Source organism: Engystomops pustulosus, chromosome 8, assembly GCF_040894005.1.
Source record: "Engystomops pustulosus chromosome 8, aEngPut4.maternal, whole genome shotgun sequence".
Lineage (NCBI taxonomy): Eukaryota > Metazoa > Chordata > Amphibia > Anura > Leptodactylidae > Engystomops > Engystomops pustulosus.
This window is the reverse complement of record NC_092418.1, coordinates 14,614,901-14,640,240: the sequence shown is the minus strand read 5'-3', so window position 1 is coordinate 14,640,240 and position 25,340 is coordinate 14,614,901. Positions and strand designations below refer to the sequence as shown.

The 25,340-nt window shown below is 49.0% G+C and overlaps 1 protein-coding gene across 1 annotated transcript; it reads right to left on the bottom strand.

The window, feature by feature from the left end:
- Window positions 1-965: 965 nt before the first annotated feature.
- On the bottom strand, window positions 966-24,362 carry CLCN7 (chloride voltage-gated channel 7). Its single transcript, XM_072119811.1, has 25 exons — window positions 24,155-24,362; window positions 16,525-16,596; window positions 16,317-16,388; window positions 16,036-16,101; window positions 15,779-15,911; window positions 14,457-14,566; window positions 14,303-14,383; window positions 14,088-14,150; window positions 12,916-12,999; window positions 11,883-11,976; window positions 11,402-11,466; window positions 10,971-11,087; window positions 8,068-8,122; window positions 7,930-7,990; window positions 6,539-6,677; window positions 6,216-6,309; window positions 5,964-6,136; window positions 5,645-5,696; window positions 4,942-5,069; window positions 4,549-4,634; window positions 3,762-3,894; window positions 3,599-3,658; window positions 2,878-3,054; window positions 2,721-2,801; window positions 966-2,242 (listed from the first exon to the last, which is right to left on the bottom strand). The coding sequence occupies exons 1-25, from the start codon at window positions 24,251-24,253 to the stop codon at window positions 2,156-2,158; spliced, it is 2,382 nt and encodes a 793-aa protein (XP_071975912.1). The 5' UTR covers window positions 24,254-24,362; the 3' UTR covers window positions 966-2,155.
- Window positions 24,363-25,340: the final 978 nt, after the last annotated feature.

Below are 25,340 nucleotides of genomic sequence, written 5' to 3'. Positions count from 1 at the left end.
CTAACACTGCTGTGCTCTGTGCTGTCTGCAGCCAGTGCTAGGTATTGTCCCTGGAGAGATGTGTAATCAGACCGCTGTGTATGTTAGTAGCAGCAGGACTGTGATATATGGATTTATATTCTGGGATTGTATCACTGAGTGCTGTGCTCTCTGAAGCCAGTGCTAGGTATTGTCCCTGGAGAGATGTGTAATGTAATTAGACCATTATGAATATTAGTAGTAGCAGCAGGGCTGTGGTATATGGATTTATATTCCAGGATTGTATCACTTTGTATGTCCTAACACTGCTGTGCTCTGTGCTGTCTGCAGCCAGTGCTAGGTATTGTCCCTGGAGAGATGTGTAATCAGACCGCTGTGTATGTTAGTAGCAGCAGGACTGTGATATATGGATTTGCATTCCGGGATTTTATCACTGGTGTTGTGTCTTCACACTCCTGTGTGCTGTGCTCTTTGCAATTAGTGTTATGTTTTGTCCCTGCAGACATGTGTAACCAGACCTTTGTGTATTTTAGTAGCAGCAAGACAGTGTATTTTTTATTTATACTCAAGTATTGTAGCACTGTCCTCACACTGCAGGCCGTATGAGGTACTGTCCCTGCAGAAATGTGTATTCAGACCTTTGTGTATGTTGTTAGTAGCAGCAGGACTGTGAAATATATTTTTATATTCTTGGATTGTACTGGGGGTGTGTCCTCACACTGCTGTGCTCTGAAAAACCCTGCATTGATCTGCTTTCAAGACCCCCCCACCCCCTCTGAGAGATAGCTGTAGATCTCAATCACTCCTTTATGCAGTGTGGAGCAAGGGCTATGCATCAGATCAACCCAGATGACACAGAGCACAGCAGTGTGAGGACACCCCCCCAGTATAATCCTGGAATATAAATCACAGTCCTGCTGCTACTAATAACATACAGCCCCCTGCTGGACAATAATAAAGGAATTACAGAACAGAATTGTTGCAGACAAACTAAACAATTTATTTAAACAGCAGCAAATCCATTAAAAAATAACACCTATAATGTTCCAGCGCAGCGCACCCATCACACGAGCGCTCACCCACTCACACAGCACCCCAGAGGGGGAGGGGCTCCGATACATAGAAAACAGCCCTGTGTCAGGAATAGGTTTAGTATTTGGCTTCTATAGCAAGTGGTCACTTAGTGAAGACTGATGCCGGGTCAGGGGGGAGGAGGGTCCGGGTGCTGGTTTTAGGGGGGTTACCCAATCTATGGAGTCATAGGGGGAACCGATGGATATTAAATAAAAAAACATCAACAATGACAGAAAAAAATATATATATATCTGGGACAAACCTAAAATCATAAAATTGTCTGTTCTTAGGGGGCGGCAACCAAGCTCTAGCCTTAGAATCTGATTGGTCAGCATGGACACGCCTACTGCTACCACAGCGGAATGTATCCGTGTTACAATGTATCTCCGTAATTTAACCCTTCAAGAACAAAATAAAACAGCAAATTATATTATTATATTTAACGAAAGTTGAACTTTTTTTGCCTTCGAGGGTAACTAATCACAGGCCGCAGCGGCGCCCCCTATATGGAACCCATGCACACAGCAGTATATAAAATCCTAAAGCCCCGAACGGGTAATAGCGCCATCCGGAGGCTCCGCTCCAAAATATCATTTACTGTTAAACATGTCATAAGAATCACTAATAAAAACAATTATTTTTTTAATAGATTTTTTTAAAGAGATATCACCCGATAATTGTGAGATCTGGGAAATCTCTATCACATCTATCATATAGGAGGATACCAAGCTGTCCTGTAGATCATGCTGTACTCCAATCACATCCAAAGCTGCAGCCCCCATTCCGTCCAGTGCTTGCCGGACACACCCCCAGCCCTGCAGCCTGAGCAATAACAGGAAAGAGGAATTTCACATGCAGCTTTGGATGTGACTAGAGAAGAATTAACAAAATACTAAATTTCTCATATGTAAAAGAATAATTTTTGCTATAAAATAGAGGCCACGATCAGTGGGACAATGTGGCCGCCTCCAGGATGGGCGGGTGCTGCGTACACCTTGTGGCCGGGCTCCGGAGCTTGTGTCAGGTGCTGACAGTGCGGAAAGTTCTCACACCTGATAAATATCCGCTTAAAGGAAAGAATATAAAATGGGGGTCGGGGGCATCACGTCTGCGCCAGGCAGAGCTCCTCCAGGCCGTTCTTCCCAATACGGTAACGGGCAAGGTCTTTCCTGGTCACCAAACCCACAACCTGCAGGAGAACAGAGGGCAGAGGTCAGGGGACCGCGGCAGAGGTCAGGGGACCGCGGCAGAGGTCAGGGGACCGCGGCAGAGGTCAGGGGACCGCGGCAGAGGTCAGGGGACCGCGGCAGAGGTCAGGGGACCGCGGCAGAGGTCAGGGGACCGCGGCAGAGGTCAGGGGACCGCGGCAGAGGTCAGGGGACCGCGGCAGAGGTCAGGGGACCGCGGCAGAGGTCAGGGGACCGCGGCAGAGGTCAGGGGACCGCGGCAGAGGTCAGGGGACCGCGGCAGAGGTCAGGGGACCGCGGCAGAGGTCAGGGGACCGCGGCAGAGGTCAGGGGACCGCGGCAGAGGTCAGGGGACCGCGGCAGAGGTCAGGGGGCGAGAGGGAGCGGGGAGTGAGAGCACCGCAGCAGAGCGAGAGAGGGGAGCGCGTGAGCGCCATAGCGGGCAGAGTGAGGAAGGGGGGACATTTGGGAAACACTCACCCTGTTATGAGTATCCACCACCACCAGGTGCCGGAGGCCGAGCGCTCGGAAGAGCCTGAACACCCGCGGTAATGAGGCTTCCTGTAAATAACATGGAACATATAAGATTTCCCGGACTAGGTGTCTGCAGCAGAGACGCCTCGGGTGGAGCAGATACCTGGGGTACAGTGTAGGGAGTGGGGTTCATGAACTCCGTCATGTCCATCAGACATTCCCGCTCGTCCTGGGACACGTGTATGGACTGGATGGGGGGGAAGCGAGGATAAGCGTCCCGGAAATCCTTCAACTTCAATCGTCGCTGGATGAGACTCAGATTTTCCCTCTCGACAAAAACCTAAGAATCACAAGAGGAAAATGACGGCCATCGAGGTAACCTGCTGCAGTACTCCCAGTGCCCACTAGATGTCAGGAGAACCAGAGACTAGCGATAGCATGACATCATCATGGAGGACTGATGATGTCATCACTTGTCTCCAAACCCTTAAAGGAAACCTACCACTTGTAGTGGCAGGTTTCCGATGGCAATACCGAGCACCAGCTCAGGGTGAGCTGGTGCCGGAGCTTATCTTAGTTAGTGTTTTAAACCGCGGTATAAAACACTTTTTAAACTTTATAGCCGGCGCAGGCAGGTACGCGCTCGGCGCTTACCGTGCGCGCGGCTACATAGGAAGTGAAGGAGAGCTGTGCGCATGGTAAGCGCCGAGCGCGTACCTGCCTGCGCCGGCTATAAAGTTTAAAAAAAGTGTTTTAAACCGCGATACCGCGGTTTAAAACACTAACTAAGATAAGCTCCGGCACCAGCTCACCCTGATCTCATGTGCCCATACATAGCACCCCACAATGGGGGCAGGGGGTACCCCCTCTCCTCTGTGCTGTACCTTATGCTTGAGGAGCACAATCAGCTGAGATCTCAGGATCATTCCGCATAACCGAGGAGGCTGCAAAAAAAAGAAAAACTAATTATACAATGTGTCTCCATGGTAACAGACTACAAACAAGCCGTGTGTAGTCTGATCCTACAATCAGGTGCCCGGTACTTACCTGACCCGTGTTCCCGCCATTCTCCACTACAGGGAAGCCATTGTGGTTGGAGGTGGTTGTGCTCAGTATGTCCACGATGAGGCCGACCTTCTCCCTCCGGCGCAGGCAGGTGACCGGCGTGCTCATCACTTCCCTGGTGCAAGGGGAGAGGAAGAAGATTTCACTACTTTTTTAGTATGGGGCAACATTTCGGAATAATGCAAATATATGTGCGCACTTAAAGGGGCGTTCTCTGACTGCAGCATTGGGAAGTCAGGTCATTCCCTAGTGGCTGTACTTAATATTGCGTTTAATGGCTGCACTGATTGAGAAGCACCACTAGATGGCAGCAGAGCTCTGGGCACATGACTAGTGACTGCCTCACAGTATTAGACCCTCACTGCAGCCCCCCACCCCCCTAGAGCCAGGAGCCCAAACTTCAATTTAAAGGGGTATTTCACTTTAAGAGATTATTGAAGACCCCTCCCTGCTAACCCTGCGGCATCATCAACCTGAATGCAGCTCCCCTACGCGTCACATTCACCTGCAGCCCCATAAACCTCAATAAATCCAAAACCCTATAGGAAACATCCCCCAGAACGGAGCCTCATCCCCTTAAGGGGAGTAATACAACCCCCATCATGCGCAGCTGTAGTCTCCCACACAAGAACATTCTCCGCATCATCAAGTATTACGAGTTTTTGTAAGATTCCCGGATATTCCGACTATAGAGAATCCATTATAACTCTGTGAGGAGTCATGTGACCACTGCCGGGGTTAGAGGTCACGGTACTACACGGTGACTGACCTTGCGGTGAGGGAGTGTGAGGTCACCGGGGCCTCCCAGTGCAGGAACGGGACGCTCTGCAGCTTGATATGAAGATCGTAGAGACCCTGCGAAAAGATAAGGGGGTCACGATAGCATAACCTGCACCCACTGACAGCAAGCAGAGATCTGGAGACCTCCAGTGTGAGTGGTCCTCACACTGCTGTGCTCATAGCTCTGACATAAGGGGTAAATGCTACAAGCCAAAGCAATAGGAAGAGGCTGTGGTTCAGTGCAGAGAGCACAGAGCACAGCAGTGTGAGGACACGCCCCCAGTGCAATCTGCAGGGCCAAACAACAGTACATATTACCGCAGATTTATTTTCAGGGGTCCTTTAATATCTTAGACCCGACCCCCAATAACGCGTCACCCACCTCTATAAACAGGTCTCCCACTATCTTGGCGGTGATGAGGACCAGCATGATGGGGAAGCCGTAGGTGACGTTCCCTGTGGCTTCTACCATGATGACCGTCAGGCTCAGGGTCATCCGGACTATTCCGCCTGGGAAGAAAAAGGGGAGGGGGTCAATGGAGTGAACTCCGCCCTTCATTAAGATCCTGGTAAAATGAGTGGCCATGGTGATCGGCCACCACTAGGGGGAGCTCACTGCAGACAGATATACAGGAACTGAGCAATTCTACATACAGTGAGCTCCCCCTAGTGGTGCATCCACGGCTGTACAAGTAGAAGCAACACTATTTATAATCTTCTCCAGTCACATCCAAAGCCTCATCCCACCCCCCCCCCCATAAAACACATCAGCTTAGCCAATCCCTCGGCCAGTCACATGATCAAACTATTGGATTTTGAATGACCTCCCACAATGCACCACTCCCTTTGTAAAGGAATCTAAACACAGCTTTGGATGTGAATGGAGAAGAAATTGCCCAAGTGGTGGCTTTGAGAGCCCATGTGCATGCTGGGAGTTGTAGTCCCACACACTACAGTGAATAAGGCAGCGCTGCTCTACGATCCTGAGGCCTCACATCTGTGTAAACACTCAGTGCGGACACATGGGGGATCGATAAAACGAACAAATTCCAAAAGTGTAACCCCGCGTCTGCTGAAATACTCACCCAGCTGTGCCGCTGCCCCCATCAGTGCGTATTTACCAGGATCGGCCCATGACTGCACAACACAGGGGACACAAAGGGTTAACAGTGCAGCACAGTCAGCTCAGCTACATCTAATATATAACAGTATTATGCGATATCTGTCCCCGGGAAAGCTGGGTGACCAGCAGACACACATCTATCACACAGGTCTAGTAACCACCCAACTTTTCCTTGCGCTGGGATGACGATTCTGCCTTGCGGAGTCAGGCAAAGCAGAGTCCCATCCCTCTACACAATGCAGCAACCCAGCTTTCCAAGGAGCAGATAGACAGGAACTTACAATGGAGTCATTGGAAATGCTGGTCAGCAGGATTCCAAAGAGCCGCCCCCAGGCCGCCCCGAGGAGGAGGGAGGGGATGAAGACCCCCGCGGATACCGTCAGGCCGTAGGTCCAGACCGCCAGGAAGAAGTACAGGAGGGTGAAGAGGCCCAGGGTCTGCGGGTTAAAGGAACCTGTGGGGGGAACAGCGGGGGGTTACACAAAGCGGGCAGCCAATCAGGACAAGGTAAGGGGCGGAGCCAGGACACTCACCAGCCGGATCATGGAAGAGTCTGCGCACGCTGCTTTCTGGCGTAGCAAAGAACGCTGACGCCATGGCGTTGTATTCTCCGTCCGCACAGAAAAGCTGAAGGAAGAAGAGAAAACTCACAGCAATCACTTCTCTCCAGCTCAATGAAAAGATTCCAGCCGTTTCCCATGGAAACAGACAACACTGGGCTGTGTAGTCACTCATGTGACCCAACAGTTGAATTTTAAATGTAAACATTACCTGACTTCCCACAATGCACTGCTCACGGGATCAGAGGAAACCAGCAGAATGCACTAGGCAGCTGTAGGTGGAGAGGAGGACTTACCTGCAGGGTGTACTCTCCGGAGTTCTCCCTCAGCGGCTGACAGTCCGAGGAGCAATAAATCATCACGAACGACACGGTGGCAGTAACCGCGGCAACCAACATGGCCTCTATCACCTGCAGCCCGCGGCGGTGCAGATACCTGAGAAGAGACTGGACATCATACACAGGACAGGGGTAATTGTCAGCAGGTGTCCTCACACTGCTGTGCTCTGAGCTCTGTGCATTATTCACTTTTCACAGCCTCTGGGGAATATCTGTGGCAGTCTCCATAGTAAACACTATATAGGTCAATCGGGAAAAAGGAGTGAAGCAGCTCAGTGCACAAAACAAAGAGCACAGCAGTGTGAGGACACACCCCCAGTGCACTTGAGCAGCAGACATGGAGATCTGTGTAATTATACTGTTGTGTATATTATTAGTAGCAGCAGGATTGTGATCTATGGACTCACATTCCAGGATTGTAACTTCTCCAACTGCACTGGGGTCGTGTCCTCACACTGCTGTGCTCTGAGCTCTGTGCATAATTCACTTTTCACAGCCTCTTATCTCTACTAGGAATATCTGTGGCAGTCTCCATCGGAAATACTATATAGGTCAATCAGGAAAAAGGAATGAAGCAGCTCAGTGCACAGAACAAAGAGCACAGCAGTGTGAGGACACACCCCCAGTGCACTCGAGTAGCAGACATGGAGATCTGTGTAATTATACTGCTGTGTATATTATTAGTAGCAGCAGGATTGTGATCTATGGACTTACATTCGAGGATTGTAACTTCTCCAACTGCACTGGGGGGCGTGTCCTCACACTGCTGTGCTCTGTGCAGCCAATGTTGGGAGGACAATCTATACACAGCTCACCCGACCACTACTTCGCTTATTGGGATGCAGCAGCACACGCAGGGTTAACCACTGTGTAAGGTGCTGGGGGGGAGGGGTGGGGAGGTGCTATTTATTTGGTTTGTACATCTGAATTTGCAATCACTGGAGAAGCCATTAGCTGGCGCCCCCCTCCCCCGCAGTCTGTCTGTCACAGGACCCCCGCCACCGCCTCCGGACCACCGCTACCAGAATACAAATCCTTCATTAATGGGAAAATAAACTTCCTACAATTTTCTAAAATTTGCCAAATCTTAAACTCAATAGGAAGGAAGAGAAAGATCGAATATCACCGACCCCTCCCGTCCAGACAGATTCCTGCTGTATAATGGATAAAGCAGGAGCTGACACACTGTAACGACACAGCAAAACTATGCAGACAGCAGGACTGGAAGATCACTAATAAGAGACTATTCTGCACATGAAACAGCAGGCGCAGGATGAGCAACTCTACAGATCACCAAAGAAAGCTGCAGCACATGGGACCTAACGAGCACCAGGGGAGAAGTCACTTACCTGATCCGGAACATGGTCAGCCAGTTATTCAGGGCATTAAACAGCGCCCCCAGCATCCCCCCTGCCAGACAGAGAACAGCAAGTCACACAGTGTTATATCACTATAAATACAAGCGCCACCTACCACATAATACTCACCTACTGCTCCCATACCAATAAAGATAGGAAGCTCAAAATACTTGTAACTGTTCTCCTGCAAAATAACCAAAGTATTATAGTAGTTATATTCCTGTACATAGGGGGCAGTATTATAGTAGTTATATTCCTGTACATAAGGGGCAGTATTATAGTAGTTATATTCCTGTACATAGGGGGCAGTGTTATAGTAGTTATATTCCTGTACATAGGGGGCAGTATTATAGTAGTTATATTCTTGTACATAGGGGCAGTATTATAGTAGTTATATTCCTGTACATAGGGTGCAGTATTATAGTAGTTCTATTCCTGTACATAGGGGGAGTATTATAGTAGTTATATTCTTGTACATAGGGGGCAGTATTATAGTAGTTATATTCTTGTACATAGGGGGCAGTATTATAGTAGTTATATTCTTGTACTGAGGGAGCAGTATTATAGTAGTTATATTCTTGTACATAGGAGGCAGTATTATAGTAGTTATATTCCTGTACATAGGGGGCAGTATTATAGTAGTTATATTCCTGTACATAGGGGGCAGTATTATAGTAGTTATATTCTTGTACATAGGGGGCAGTATTATAGTAGTTATATTCCTGTACATAGGGGGCAGTATTATAGTAGTTATATTCCTGTACATAGGGGGCAGTATTATAGTAGTTATATTCCTGTACATAGGGGGCAGTATGATAGTAGTTATATTCCTGTACATAGGGGGCAGTATGATAGTAGTTATATTCTTGTACATAGGGGGCAGTATGATAGTAGTTATATTCCTGTACATAGGGGGCAGTATTATAGTAGTTATATTCTTGTACATAAGGGGCAGTATTATAGTAGTTATATTCTTGTACATAGGGAGCAGTATTATAGTAGTTATATTCTTGTACATAGGGGGCAGTATTATAGTAGTTATATTCTTGTACATAGGGGGCAGTATTATAGTAGTTATATTCTTGTACATAGGGGGCAGTATGATAGTAGTTATATTCCTGTACATAGGGGGCAGTATTATAGTAGTTATATTCTTGTACATAAGGGGCAGTATTATAGTAGTTATATTCTTGTACATAGGGAGCAGTATTATAGTAGTTATATTCTTGTACATAGGGGGCAGTATTATAGTAGTTATATTCTTGTACATAGGGGGCAGTATTATAGTAGTTATATTCTTGTACATAGGGGGCAGTATTATAGTAGTTATATTCCTGTACATAGGGGGCAGTATTATAGTAGTTATATTCCTGTACATAGGGGGCAGTATTATAGTAGTTATATTCTTGTACATAGGGGGCAGTATTATAGTAGTTATATTCCTGTACATAGGGGGCAGTATTATAGTAGTTATATTCTTGTACATAGGGGGCAGTATTATAGTAGTTATATTCTTGTACATAGGGGGCAGTATTATAGTAGTTATATTCTTGTACATAGGGGGCAGTATTATAGTAGTTATATGCTTGTACATAGGGGGCAGTATTATAGTAGTTATATTCTTGTAGATAGGGGGCAGTATTATAGTAGTTATATTCTTGTACATAGGAGGCAGTATTATAGTAGTTATATTCCTGTACATAGGGGCAGTATTATAGTAGTTATATTCCTGTACATAGGGGCAGTATTATAGTAGTTATATTCCTGTACATAGGGGCAGTATTATAGTAGTTATATTCCTGTACATAGGGGGCAGTATTATAGTAGTTATATTCTTGTACATAGGGGCCAGTATTATAGTAGTTATATTCCTGTACATAGGGGGCAGTATTATAGTAGTTATATTCTTGTACATAGGAGGCAGTATTATAGTAGTTATATTCCTGTACATAGTTGGCAGTATTATAGTAGTTATATTCCTGTACATAGGGGCAGTATTATAGTAGTTATATTCTTGTACATAGGGGGCAGTATTATAGTAGTTATATTCCTGTACATAGGGGGCAGTATTATAGTAGTTATATTCCTGTACATAGGGGGCAGTATTATAGTAGTTATATTCTTGTACATAGGGGTCAGTATTATAGCAGTTATATTCTTGTAGATAGGGGGCAGTATTATAGTAGTTATATTCTTGTACATAGGGGGCAGTATTATAGAAGTTACATTCCTGTACATGTATTATAGATATGTGGACTGCCTGGGGGTGAGTTTCGCTCTCATTAGAGCATGAGATTCCCTTGTGACATCCTCGGCTCTATGTAGCTATATATAATGAGTGGGTGTATTGTGGGGGGCGGCGGGGGTCCCGGTTATACACACACCATCCTGTCACATGCAGCGGATAATTGCCGCCTTGTTATTAGAAGGAACAATCAGATGTTTGTCTCCTCTGGTTATGTCTGTGGATCTCATGTCTGCTCCAGCCTTAAAGATTCTGAAGATAAGATGGGAGATTGGAAAAACTTGCTGGTGGTTCTGCTCGTACAGCTGAGGGTTTGTTACTATGTATCATGGCACAGAAGTCATTTCTGCCATAGAGAACAATAAATTCCAGGAAGCCGCGTGTAACCTCAGAGGAAAAATCACCACATATTGGAAAGAGGAAGCACGTCCAGATGTCCCGGAATTTTTGTAAATTTCCGTATATCCCACCAAAAGACAATTCCGGACAACTTCTGGTTTTCCATTTTATTCCTTGGAGAACATATGACAAATGGGCGTCAATAGGGTGTCACTAAGACACAGTTGGCCTTGATTGGACAATGGCAGTGTGTAGGGACATCCCTCCCTCAATGGTAACGCCCACTTGTCAAAGTTCCAGGAGGAATAACAGAGGAATTACACAAATATTACATTCCAGAACCAATTTCTTCTGGGAAACACTCATGTTAGGAAGTGCCCTAGTCAGTAGGGGGCGCCGAGGAGCAGTGGGGAATCACAACATGGACACAGACAGGACGGAGACTCACATCCGTGTCAAACCTCCCGAAGTTGATGAGGCCGGGGTTGGAGAGGTCGCCCGGCTTGTGGTTGTAAAAGCTCAGCACGAAGTTCAGGGTGAAGGTGGAGATCATGGAGGCGAAGAACTGGGGGAGAGAAGCCACAGATCAGTCAGCGGACATACATGACATACTCGGCTCTGCTACACGGGGCACTGGAGAACCCAGAGGTGACTGCCCCCTGCTGTATCCATAGTACTCCACACACACAACCAGAGCTGCACTTACACTGAACACACAAGGGGGGGCGCTAGGTTTTCTGATCTTATATGACCTCCCATTTAACCTCAAGCTCTTGATTTGATGTTGAACTACAACTCCCAGCTGCACAATTGAATGGAGCATGCTGGGAGTTGTAGTATCCCCAAGTGATGGGGGGCTCGGGGTCTTCTCATACTCACTATCCTCCATGTCAGCAGCTGGTTCCAGAAAGACGCTCCTTCTTCCAAGCTGAAAAGCACCCCACCTGCGGGCAGACAAGACTCCACTCACATCCAGAGCTGCATCCACAATCCGACCAAACCCACCACCCAGAAATTTACATTCACCGTCTGCGAGCCGATGGTATAAATTCAGTCTAGTATACGCTCTGCTGCAGTGCATTGTGGGAGATGTAGCGCACGAGTTAAACTTCATCACAAACAATGCTGCAAGTGCAGATTTGAGTGTGACTACAGTAATGAGCAAAAGCACCACATGGGCAAAGTTACCCACAGTTATAAATCTGCACTTGCAGATCAGTGGTCTGCAGGAGTGTGAACTACAACTCCCAGCATGCACATGGGCCACTTAACATAGAGGCGCCCCCTAGAGGTGGTTACTAGATCTGCCCTGTCTGCAGTGCCCCCATCATGATGAGAACTCTAGATAAAGGGGTCGTACCGACTGGGGCTCCGAAGGCTGCGGAGACTCCGGCTGCGGCTCCGGCTGACACAAAGTCTCTCTTCTCCGTGTCCCTGCGGAAGTATTCAAAGATCTGCAGAGGGGAAAGAAAACGGGTAAAAGACGCCTTAAAGGGGAAGCTCCGGGGCTCAGGGTCTCTGTTATAGAAAATGAAAATTTGAGGTTTTCTTCCGAGTCATTTCAGAGATCCACATCTTCAGTTCTGTAGCACCTAGAAACATTCTGCTGCTGTAATATTAAAGATAAGAATCTCATCTTTCAATCCACACCAGGATTATTGTTCTGTGATCTACAAAACCAGAGAAACAAACAGTTAAAGCAATAGGAGGGAACTGGATCGGGATCTGCAGCTCACATTCCCAACTTCATCTTTAGCTGCCTGTACCTCCGGTTCTGTAGATCGCAGAACCACAAGCCTCATGTAACCTAAAAGATGAGAGTCTTCTCTTTAATATGACACCACAGCAGGTGCTACAGAACTGAAGATAGGGGGTTTTGAAGAGATTCCCCCTGCTGCCTTTGAACTTGACTCATCTCAGGCAAACATGACTCTTCTCTGCTCATTGTCACGTGACTTTGGAGATTTCTTATGATCAAGTTTGCACATAAAAAACGAGGAAATTCTAGAAAGGACATAACATCCTGTAACAGAGGGGCCGGGAGTATAAAGGGGTAGAATCTAGTGACGGGGTCTCTTTAAGGAGAGGGAACAGAGAGAGTGCGAGAATAAACAAGAGATCATGTGAGCAAACAAGCCGGAATGAGAGAGTGCAGTACAGATACTCACCTCCCCACAGAGCCCCCCACCCCCCCGCTTTCCCATCTCATCACTCACCTCCCCACAGAGCCCCCCACCCCCCCGCTTTCCCATCTCATCACTCACCTCCCCACAGAGCCCCCCCCCCCCCGCTTTCCCATCTCATCACTCACCTCCCCACAGAGCCCCCCCCCCCCGCTTTCCCATCTCATCACTCACCTCCACAGAGCCACCCCCCCCCCCCCCATCACTCACCTTGAAGTCCTTCTTCAGAGAGGTGGACCTCCCCTGCGAGATGCCGGCGGCCACCACAGCCCCCGAGTGAATCATAGGTCCTTCCTGCAAGGAAACACTGGGGGTGAGCAGGTACCTACAGCGAGCCCCGAGCCACTTACCTTCCTCATAGCAAGCCTATCCCAGAGCCTCCACAGCCACCTACCTTCCCCACAGCGAGCCCACCAGAGCCTCCACAGCCACCTACCTTCCCCACAGCGAGCCCACCAGAACCTCCACAGCCACCTACCTTCCCTCCCATCAATCCCATCCCAGAGCCTCCACAGCCACCTACCTTCCCCACAGCGAGCCCATCCCAGAGCCTCCACAGCCACCTACCTTCCCCACAGCGAGCCCACCAGAGCCTCCACAGCCACCTACCTTCCCCACAGCGAGCCCACCAGAGTCTCCACAGCCACCTACCTTCCCCACAGCGAGCCCACCAGAGCCTCCACAGCCACCTACCTTCCCCACAGCGAGCCCACCAGAACCTCCACAGCCACCTACCTTCCCTCCCATCAATCCCATCGCAGAGCCTCCACAGCCCCCTACCTTCCCCACAGCGAGCCCATCCCAGAGCCTCCACAGCCACCTACCTTCCCAACAGCGAGCCCACCAGAGCCTCCACAGCCACCTACCTTCCCCACAGCGAGCCCACCAGAGCCTCCACAGCCACCTACCTTCCCCACAGCGAGCCCACCAGAGTCTCCACAGCCACCTACCTTCCTCACAGCGAGCCCATCCCAGAGGCTCCACAGCCACCTACCTTCCCCACAGCGAGCCCACCAGAGCCTCCACAGCCACCTACCTTCCTCACAGCGAGCCCATCCCAGAGGCTCCACAGCCACCTACCTTCCCCACAGCGAGCCCATCCCAGAGCCTCCACAGCCACCTACCTTCCCCACAGCGAGCCCACCAGAGCCTCCACAGCCACCTACCTTCCCCACAGCAAGCCCCCCAGAGCCTCCACAGCCACCTACCTTCCCCACAACGAGCCCACCCCAGCCTCCACAGCTACCTACCTTCCCCACAACGAGCCCAACCCAGAGCCTCCACAGCCACCTACCTTCCCCACATCGAGCCCATCCCAGAGCCTCCACAGCCACCTACCTTCCCCACATCGAGCCCATCCCAGAGCCTCCACAGCCACCTACCTTCCCCACGGCGAGGCCTCCGACCACAGACAGGATGACTCCGCACACCTTCACCAGCAGCGTCTGCACACAAAAACAAAATACAACTTCCTATAAATACTCCAATCACAACCAAAGCTGCATAGAATTCCATGCACCGCTGCCTCAGGAGTGAGGTTATAGAACCTTAAAGACTTCTGGATGCAGCTCTGGATGTGAGCAGAGTCATCACTCACCTTGAGTCTCACCACATGGGGAATCTTCACTCCATTGAGGAAACACTTGATCTGTGGGATCCCGCTGCCGGCCGCTACGGGCTGTAAGGAAGAACCCAGGACACGCGGTAAGTTACTGACTCCTCCTGCGACGCCGTGCACTGCGATCACTTACCTCTATGAAGGCGACGATCAGGGAACCGAACATCACTATCGCCGCGTTCAGCGTCGCCCACAGCAGCAGCGAGAAAGACAGGCCGCCCTTCTCCGTGAACTTGTCAATGTCTGACGTGGAAACATGTAAGGAAACAAACTCCAGCCCCAACGGAGCAACCACAGCAGCACAGAGGATTTCAGGGGAGAACGTGTACTTACCACAGCAGCACAGAGGATTTCAGGTGAGAACGTGCACTTACCACAGCAGCACAGAGGATTTCAGGGGAGAACGTGTACTAATCACAGCAGCACAGAGGATTTCAGGGGAGAACGTGCACTTACCACAGCAGCACAGAGGATTTCAGGGGAGAACGTGCACTTACCACAGCAGCACAGAGGATTTCAGGGGAGAACGTGCACTTACCACAGCAGCACAGAGGATTTCAGGGGAGAACGTGCACTTACCACAGCAGCACAGAGGATTTCAGGGGAGAACGTGCACTTACCACAGCAGCACAGAGGATTTCAGGGAGAACGTGTACTTACCACAGCAGCACAGAGGATTTCAGGGGAGAACGTGTACTAATCACAGCAGCACAGAGGATTTCAGGGGAGAACGTGCACTAATCACAGCAGCACAGAGGATTTCAGGGGAGAACGTGCACTTACCACAGCAGCACAGAGGATTTCAGGGGAGAACGTGCACTTACCACAGCAGCACAGAGGATTTCAGGGGAGAACGTGCACTTACCACAGCAGCACAGAGGATTTCAGGGGAGAACGTGTACTTACCACAGCAGCACAGAGGATTTCAGGTGAGAACGTGCACTTACCACAGCAGCACAGAGGATTTCAGGTGAGAACATGTGATTACCACAGCAGCACAGAGGATTTCAGGGGAGAATAAGGGTTTCCCACAGCAGCACAGAGGATTTCAGGGGATAATTAGGGTTTCCCACAGCAGCACAGAGGATTTCAGGGGAGAACGTGTACTTACCACAGCAGCACAGAGGATTTCAGGGGATAATTAGGGTTTCCCACAGCAGCACAGAGGATTTCAGGGGAGAACGTGTACTTACCACAGCAGCACAGAGGATTTCAGGGGAGAACGTGTACTTACCACAGCAGCACAGAGGATTTTTATGGCCGCAGCATAGGTTATTTCAGGAGAGAACATGTACACTTACCATACACTTACTCCTGAAATCCTCTGTACTGCTATGGTCATATGATGATGGTGAATTGCTACAGGTAACGAAACCAATTTAGAATTTATTTGTTTTGTCCCCCTCCCTGTCATTAGTAGAGGCCACGCCCACTCGGGGGTCACCCAGAGGATACTGCTCTTTATGACCTGGTACTTCACCCCCGCCAGCTGGTCCACCATGATGTCGATGAAGCAGGCGATGAGGCCGGTGAGGATCCCGATCATCCCGCAGATGACCCAGCGCGTGACCTCCACGGTCCGGAACGCCTGGCGGAGACACGACAAAAACGGAGTGTGAGGAGCAGCAGCCGCTAGTGTCCGCAGGTATCAGCCTGGCACTACAATACAACATATACATCACACAGAGGCGGATGCTGGGGGTTATACTGACCGCATGGTTGATCCTCCGCTCCTCCTCCATGAACAGCTGGTTCTCGCTGTTATCATAGTCCAGGCTCTGCAACAATAAGCGGAGCGACACATTGAGACGACACTGCAGCTGAGAACATTCTAGTTACATTGATCTGACGACACTTCAGAATGCCATCACGACCGTAACCTACTGACACACTGCACTGAAACTGCAGCTCAGCATGTAGTCATGTCCATAACCTGCTGACACACTGTGACGACACTTCAGCTCTAAACATTCGGGTCCCCTAGTAGCATCACCTCATATTTCAGCGACAGGAGGTTCTCGTTGTGCGGGATTTCTTTGACGATCGACGCCGACAGATCCGTTTCCTGCAAAATATATAAAATCAGAGGACGGGGAGTCACCCCACAGTAGAGAGCGCCGGGTCACCCCGGGACACCCCTGAACGCAGCTTTGGATGTGAGTGGAGTAGAAGGCGTCTTATAACATGAATTAACCCCTTACCAGCTCCCGCTCGTCATCGCCGAGGTCCACCGTACTCAGCTGCCCGATGCGGAAGAGGATGGAACTGGAAAACTACAAGAGAAAACAAAATTAGTAAGAAGGAGGCGGCATCACCATCACCCCACTGCCAGTGCTCCATAGAAACAATAGAAATGGAGTTCACCTTTAAATTATGGGAGGGGCCTATTAATCTCCCAGATCTAACCCTTTGTGTTGGTGGGAGGAGCATACTAATCTCTTAGCCCCACCCCTTTGTATTGATGGGAGGGGCTTATTGCCATTGAGTCCCATCCCACACGGATAATTAGAATTCCCCTTTAAGAATTGACAGCCAGGACCAGGTGCCGATACATTTCTTATCTCACCTCGCAACATTGTATCAGAAAGAGGAAGCAGGAACAGGAAGTGGAAGGTTACTGTACAATTACCACACTTATCCACCGGGGGGGGGGGGGGGGGGGGGGGGGGGGGTGCCACTATCCAGCCCCCCCCCCCCCTCCCCGCACGGCAGGTTATTATACAGGCCCAGCGCAAGGAGGGAGGGAAGGAGGGACTGCCCCAGGCCGTGTATATACATCACTGTGTACACCACAAACATGTCACAAGTGCCACCACTCACTGCTCACACATACATCTACTGCTCTCTGTTATCAGCCATTACACCCCGGGGAGAGGAGACTGTACAGGGGGGATACAATCTATTACTCTCTGTTATCAGCCATTACATCCCGGGGAGAGGAGACTGTACAGGGGGATACAATCTATTACTCTCTGTTATCAGCCATTACATCCCGGGGAGAGGAGACTGTACAGGGGGGGGATACAATCTATTACTCTCTGTTATCAGCCATTACATCCCGGGGAGAGGAGACTGTACAGGGGGGATACAATCTATTACTCTCTGTTATCAGCCATTACATCCCGGGGAGAGGAGACTGTACAAGGCGGGATACAATCTATTACTCTCTGGTATCAGCCATTACATCCCGGGGAGAGGAGACTGTACAGGGGGGATACAATCTATTACTCTCTGTTATCAGCCATTACATCCCGGGGAGAGGAGACTGTACAGGGGGGATACAATCTATTACTCTCTGTTATCAGCCATTACATCCCGGGGAGAGGAGACTGTACAGGGGGGGATACAATCTATTACTCTCTGTTATCAGCCATTACATCCCAGAGAGAGGAGACTGTACAGGGGGGATACAATCTATTACTCTCTGTTATCAGCCATTACATCCCGGGGAGAGGAGACTGTACAGGGGGGGATACAATCTATTACTCTCTGTTATCAGCCATTACATCCCGGAGAGAGGAGACTGTACAGGGGGGATACAATCTATTACTCTATGTTATCAGCCATTACACCCCGGGGAGAGGAGACTGTACAGGGGGGATACAATCTATTACTCTCTGTTATCAGCCATTACATCCCGGGGAGAGGAGACTGTACAGGGGGGGATACAATCTATTACTCTCTGTTATCAGCCATTACATCCCGGAGAGAGGAGACTGTACAGGGGGGATACAATCTATTACTCTCTGTTATCAGCCATTACATCCCGGGGAGAGGAGACTGTACAGGGGGGGATACAATCTATTACTCTCTGTTATCAGCCATTACATCCCGGAGAGAGGAGACTGTACAGGGGGGATACAATCTATTACTCTATGTTATCAGCCATTACACCCCGGGGAGAGGAGACTGTACAGGGGGATACAATCTATTACTCTCTGTTATCAGCCATTACACCCCGGGGAGAGGAGACTGTACAGGGGGGGGGATACAATCTATTACTCTCTGTTATCAGCCATTACATCCCGGGGAGAGGAGACTGTACAGGGGGGGATACAATCTATTACTCTCTGTTATCAGCCATTACACCCCGGGGAGAGGAGACTGTACAGGGGGATACAATCTATTACTCTCTGTTATCAGCCATTACATCCCGGGGAGAGGAGACTGTACAGGGGGGATACAATCTATTACTCTCTGTTATCAGCCATTACACCCCGGGGAGAGGAGACTGTACAGGGGGCATACAATCTATTACTCTCTGTTATCAGCCATTACACCCCGGGGAGAGGAGACTGTACAGGGGGATACAATCTATTACTCTCTGTTATCAGCCATTACACCCCGGGGAGAGGAGACTGTACAGGGGGCATACAATCTATTACTCTCTGTTATCAGCCATTACACCCCGGGGAGAGGAGACTGTACAGGGGGGATACAATCTATTACTCTCTGTTATCAGCCATTACACCCCGGGGAGAGGAGACTGTACAGGGGGGATACAATCTATTACTCTCTGTTATCAGCCATTACATCCCGGGGAGAGGAGACTGTACAGGGGGGGGATACAATCTATTACTCTCTGTTATCAGCCATTACATCCCGGGGAGAGGAGACTGTACAGGGGGGATACAATCTATTACTCTCTGTTATCAGCCATTACATCCCGGGGAGAGGAGACTGTACAGGGGGGATACAATCTATTACTCTCTGTTATCAGCCATTACATCCCGGGGAGAGGAGACTGTACAGGGGGGATACAATCTATTACTCTCTGTTATCAGCCATTACATCCCGGGGAGAGGAGACTGTACAGGGGGGATACAATCTATTACTCTCTGTTATCAGCCATTACATCCCGGGGAGAGGAGACTGTACAGGGGGATACAATCTATTACTCTCTGTTATCAGCCATTACATCCCGGGGAGAGGAGACTGTACAGGGGGGGATACAATCTATTACTCTCTGTTATCAGCCATTACATCCCGGGGAGAGGAGACTGTACAGGGGGGGATACAATCTATTACTCTCTGTTATCAGCCATTACACCCCGGGGAGAGGAGACTGTACAGGGGGGGATACAATCTATTACTCTCTGTTATCAGCCATTACACCCCGGGGAGAGGAGACTGTACAGGGGGGGATACAATCTATTACTCTCTGTTATCAGCCATTACACCCCGGGGAGAGGAGACTGTACAGGGGGGATACAATCTATTACTCTCTGTTATCAGCCATTACATCCCGGGGAGAGGAGACTGTACAGGGGGGGATACAATCTATTACTCTCTGTTATCAGCCATTACATCCCGGGGAGAGGAGACTGTACAGGGGGGGGGGTTACAATCTATTACTCTCTGTTATCAGCCATTACATCCCGGGGAGAGGAGACTGTACAGGGGGGATACAATCTATTACTCTCTGTTATCAGATGAATACAGCTTATCGTATACTGACTGATAACAGGGAGCAGTAGAGTACTCTGCCAGTAGCAGATATCAGGGTGTAATTAGTGACTCCTCCTGCAGATACCAGGCGACACATTGATGAAGTTGCTGAGGTCTTGCATTAGGACTTGCGGTTTCCCATTTCCTGATAAGACTGAGGCGGCCATTGATAGAGTGAGCGGCCGTGTAATACACCGCGACCAGCGCCTCCTCCTCGGGTTATGGCTATGAAACCTCCAGAGCACGGTCATTGTGTGAGCCTCCTCCTACTGAAGCTAAATGGCTGATAACAGAGAGTAACAGAATTTATCCCGACTGCACTCAACATATAACCTGGAGATACATGGGGGTGAGGGAACCCCAGGTGACGCCCCATTACATATGTAAACCCCCCACTGACTGCATGTGACCCCACAAACCAAAGTCACTCATCAGGAATCTGCAGAATGTCTGAGCATGACTGTGACCGGAGGAGATGGGTGCAGGGTCAGGAGGAGCACCGATTAACTCCTTACATACTGGTGACGCAAAGATGGGCATGCTGGGAGTTGTAGTCACACAACATGAGTGCAGGCCACTTCAATACAAGGTACTGGACATGCTGGGAGTTGTAGTCACACAGCTGCTGCAGACTCCTCAGATGCACTGCCCTCGCTGATCACAACTTCGGCCTCTTCACACAGGATTACACAATCACTGCAGCTTCGGGTGTGTGCAGAGGACACTGCCATTGTTATGGAGGATTACATCTGGCAAATATTACTGACCCTAATACATGCACAGCAAGGGGCAGCACAAGTATAACAGCAGAGACTGAATATATATATCATCCTCCTCTGGAGACATAAAGGCTTCACCTATAATCCAGGGCAAGACCCCCGACCAATAACCTGTGATAAATCTTACACCCCAGTGTTTGTTTTTCACACTCTTGCAAGAGGCTTCACCTCATCTCTCAAGGGTTCACTAAATCTACGAGTTAATGTAATAGTGAGTGCAGCTCTGGAGTATAATAAAGGATGTAACTCAGGATCAGTACAGGATAAGTAATGTCATGTATGTACACAGTGACTGCACCAGCAGCAGAATAGTGAGTGCAGCTCTGGTGTATAATACAGGATGTAACTCAGAATCAGTACAGGATAAGTAATGTCATGTATGTACACAGTGACTGCACCAGCAGCAGAATAGTGAGTGCAGCTCTGGAGTATAATACAGGATGTAACTCAGGATCAGTACAGGATAAGTAATGTCATGTATGTACACAGTGACTGCACCAGCAGCAGAATAGTGAGAGCAGCTCTGGGGTATAATACAGGATGTAACTCAGGATCAGTACAGGATAAGTAATGTCATGTATGTACACAGTGACTGCACCAGCAGCAGAATAGTGAGTGCAGCTCTGGAGTATAATGCAGGATGTAACTCAGGATCAGTACAGGATAAGTAATGTCATGTATGTACACAGTGACTGCACCAGCAGCAGAATAGTGAGTGCAGCTCTGGGGTATAATACAGGATGTAACTCAGGATCAGTACAGGATAAGTAATGTCATGTATGTACACAGTGACTGCACCAGCAGCAGAATAGTGAGTGCAGCTCTGGAGTATAATACAGGATGTAACTCAGGAGCAGTACAGGATAAGTAATGTCATGTATGTACACAGTGACTGCACCAGCAGCAGAATAGTGAGTGCAGCTCTGGAGTATAATACAGGATGTAACTCAGGATCAGTACAGGATAAGTAATGTCATGTATGTACACAGTGACTGCACCAGCAGCAGAATAGTGAGTGCAGCTCCGGAGTATAATACAGGATGTAACTCAGGATCAGTACAGGATAAGTAATGTCATGTATGTACACAGTGACTGCACCAGCAGCAGAATAGTGAGTGCAGCTCTGGAGTATAATACAGGATGTAACTCAGGATCAGTACAGGATAAGTATTGTCATGTATGTACACAGTGACTGCACCAGCAGCAGAATAGTGAGTGCAGCTCTGGGGTATAATACAGGATGTAACTCAGGATCAGTACAGAATAAGTATTGTCATGTATGTACACAGTGACTGCACCAGCAGCAGAATAGTGAGTGCAGCTCTGGAGTATAATACAGGATGTAACTCAGGATCAGTACAGGATAAGTAATGTCATGTATGTACACAGTGACTGCACCAGCAGCAGAATAGTGAGTGCAGCTCTGGAGTATAATACAGGATGTAACTCAGGATCAGTACAGGATAAGTAATGTCATGTATGTACACAGTGACTGCACCAGCAGCAGAATAGTGAGTGCAGCTCTGGGGTATAATACAGGATGTAACTCAGGATCAGTACAGGATAAGTAATGCCATGTATGTACACAGTGACTGCACCAGCAGCAGAATAGTGAGTGCAGCTCTGGAGTATAATACAATATGTAACTCAAGATCAGTACAGGATAAGTAATGTCATGTATGTACACAGTGACTGCACCAGCAGCAGAATAGTGAGTGCAGCTCTGGAGTATAATACAGGATGTAACTCAGGATCAGTACAGGATAAGTAATGTCATGTATGTACACAGTGACTGCACCACCAGCAGAATAGTGAGTGCAGCTCTGGGGTATAATACAGGATGTAACTCAGGATCAGTACAGGATAAGTAATGTCATGTATGTACACAGTGACTGCACCAGCAGCAGAATAGTGAGTGCAGCTCTGGAGTATAATACAGGATATAACTCAGGATCAGTACAGGATAAGAAATGTCATGTATGTACACAGTGACTGCACCAGCAGCAGAATAGTGAGTGCAGCTCTGGAGTATAATACAGGATGTAACTCACAATCAGTTCAGTACTTACCAATATTTACTACCCCTTCCCCCAGTTGTGGTATATGAAATCTGCTTCCTCTACTCTGATTTAGACTTTAACTCATTCTGGACTTTTGAGTTCCTCCAGGATCTATTGTGAAACCCCATGACGTGCACAAGGGTCAGGGAGTAACAGGAGGAGACTTCTCTATTTGCTACACATGGCGCCCCCTGCTCTGTGAGGACACCGTCTCCCACTAAGCAGAACTACTACTCCCATCAGGATCTGATAGCTACAGATAAGCTCTTGCAGCCTGGTGGTATAAACATTTTGAGTGACCCCCGGATACATATATAACATCCCTGTGTCACCCCCTGGAGGTGGAGCAGCTCCTGGAATATTGTGAAATATTAATAACTGATAATAAGGAGGGGACGTTGTAGAGAACCGAAACAACAATGTATCCACATTATCCATCTCTGTGTATCTGATTCTGGGAAGACCCAGGACACAACCAATGGATCTCACTAACAGCAACGAGAGGAGCCTTCACCCCGGTGGGGAGGGGGTGCAGGTAGGAGCAGACACAAGGGAAGGGGGGCTGGGAGTTGTTTCACGTTAGCTATCCAGGATTTTGGGAAGTCCAGTTTAGCAAGAACTAGAAATCCGGGCATCAGAATCTCCCCCCTGTGATAGCAGACTGTCTGCAGTGCCTGGCGTTGGCCACTATAGTGCGATCAGTGCCTGCCCACAGGTGGAGAGTCTTAACAAGTTAAAGGCGCAATGCTCTGCAGAACCGACTCTGGTATCATCTCCCCCTCCTCTATTAGGATCATCTCTAAGTATCATGTAATCTACTCAGTGGCTCCCCCTCCCCCAGGATTAAAGGGCAACTCCACAACATAAACTAAAGTTACTAATATAATCCGAGTGTACAGACCACAGGATGATGTTCCAGGGCAAGGAATAGGAAAACAACCCTGCCCTAACACTACACTACCCCAGACACCCCCCATATAATGTGCACAATGCAGGGACCCCCCTCCTCCATAGATCGGTCACCAGTGGTGTAACTTTAAGTCCGTGCCAGGCCCCCCGAATATAATGTATGGTGTATAGTACTAGTCTTCTAATGTGACACCTTATGGGCCCCTAAGCCTCTTGGGCCCAGTTTCGACGCACCCTCTGCACCCCCTCGAGCTACGCCCCTGTCAGTCGCAATACAGAGACCCCAGGTCCTGCCCTGCAAGTGCCCCCACACCAAGCCTCATGCCCTGTCCTACGTGCCACCCCCTACCCATCCCCAATGTGCCCCCAAACCTTTGCTCGGGGTACATTGTGCTCCCCAAAACCACACCCTGCCCAAATAGTGTCCATAGCCCCCAGCCCTTAAGCTTAGGCACTACGCCCCCATTCACACACACACCTGCGCTGTCACTCAAAAAGGGGGACAACAAGACCCTTTAACAAGCCCCCTCCACCCACTGCCTGCTGTGCACCCCCAGAACCCACAAACTCACCCTACAGACTCCATGATAACACCCCTGCCTGCCTGCCTGTCGTGTGTAGAGCCCTGTTCTCACCTTGCGGTTGCTGTCCCCGTTGAGCAGCGGCGTGTTCTCCCCGTCCTCCTCTGGCTGCTCCCGCCCGGACCAGGACACCCTGTTGGCCACATTGGCCATGTTCACACTCCGCCGCTGCGCTCAGTGTTTGTGCATGTGACAAGGAGCGATCCCCCAGCCAGCAGCCGGTCATGTGATCAGCGGCTACGGCGCGTCACCGGGGTCATACCGCGACTGCGCGCCCGGGGGATGACGGGTAATGTAGTCCTGAGGACTGAGCAGCTGAGGAGATGGATATCACCTCCTGCCGGCACGTGGCTGCGTCCCCTCTGAGCCGTGGCCGGTGCTGTCCCCTCTTCTGTGGCCTTTGTTCCCATAAAACTACATAATGGCTCCATATAGTGCTCTAATAATACCGCCACATGGTGTCCGTACAGTCCAGAACCTATAAGAGGCCTTGGCTTTCCAGTGGCAGAGGGAAGCTTGGTCCTTATTCTCTCAGGGCTGGATTTTTTTTTACCATTTCCATACCAGGACTGTATTTTTACAGCATTAAATGCCGCCCCCCCCCCTAAAGTGAGGTGACCCCGACCCACAGACTCACTAGACCCGGTGTTATATATATTTGTATATAGTTCCTCGCAGTAACTATGTGTTAGTATTATTAAAGTACAATATTACTGTGTGGGGGTATTATTTATATTTGGTGTGGGGGTATTATTTATGCTTAGTGTTGTGGTATTATTTATGCCCGGTGTGGGGGTATTATTTATGCCTGGTGTGGGGGTATTATTTATGCTTAGTGTTGTGGTATTATTTATGCCCGGTGTGGGGGTATTATTTATGCCTGGTGTGGGGGTATTATTTATGCCTGGTGTGGGGGGTATTATTTATGCTTAGTGTTGTGGTATTATTTATGCCCGGTGTGGGGGTATTATTTTTACCAGGTGTGGGGGTATTATTTATGCCCGGTGTGGGGGTATTATTTTTACCAGGTGTGGGAGTATTATTTATACCCGGTGTGGGGGGATTATTTATTCCTGGGTGTTGGGGTATTATTTATGCCCGGTGTGGGGGTATTATTTATGCCCGGTGTGGGAGTATTATTTTTGCCCGGTGTGGGGGTATTATTTATGCCCGGTGTGGGAGTATTATTTATGCCCGGTGTGGGAGTATTATTTATGCCCGGTGTGGGGGTATTATTTAT

What these genes read in the sequence shown, in the direction of transcription:
- CLCN7 (XM_072119811.1), bottom strand. Translation starts at nt 24,253, where the DNA reads ATGGCCAATGTGGCCAACAGGGTGTCCTGGTCCGGGCGGGAGCAGCCA. An exon ending in CTGACCATGTTCCGGATCAG is followed by an intron (nt 6,678 to 7,929) that starts GTAAGTGACTTC and finishes GTCTCTTCTCAG; the next exon opens with GTATCTGCACCGCCGCGGGC. An exon ending in GCATTTCCAATGACTCCATT is followed by an intron (nt 5,697 to 5,963) that starts GTAAGTTCCTGT and finishes TGTGTTGTGCAG; the next exon opens with TCATGGGCCGATCCTGGTAA.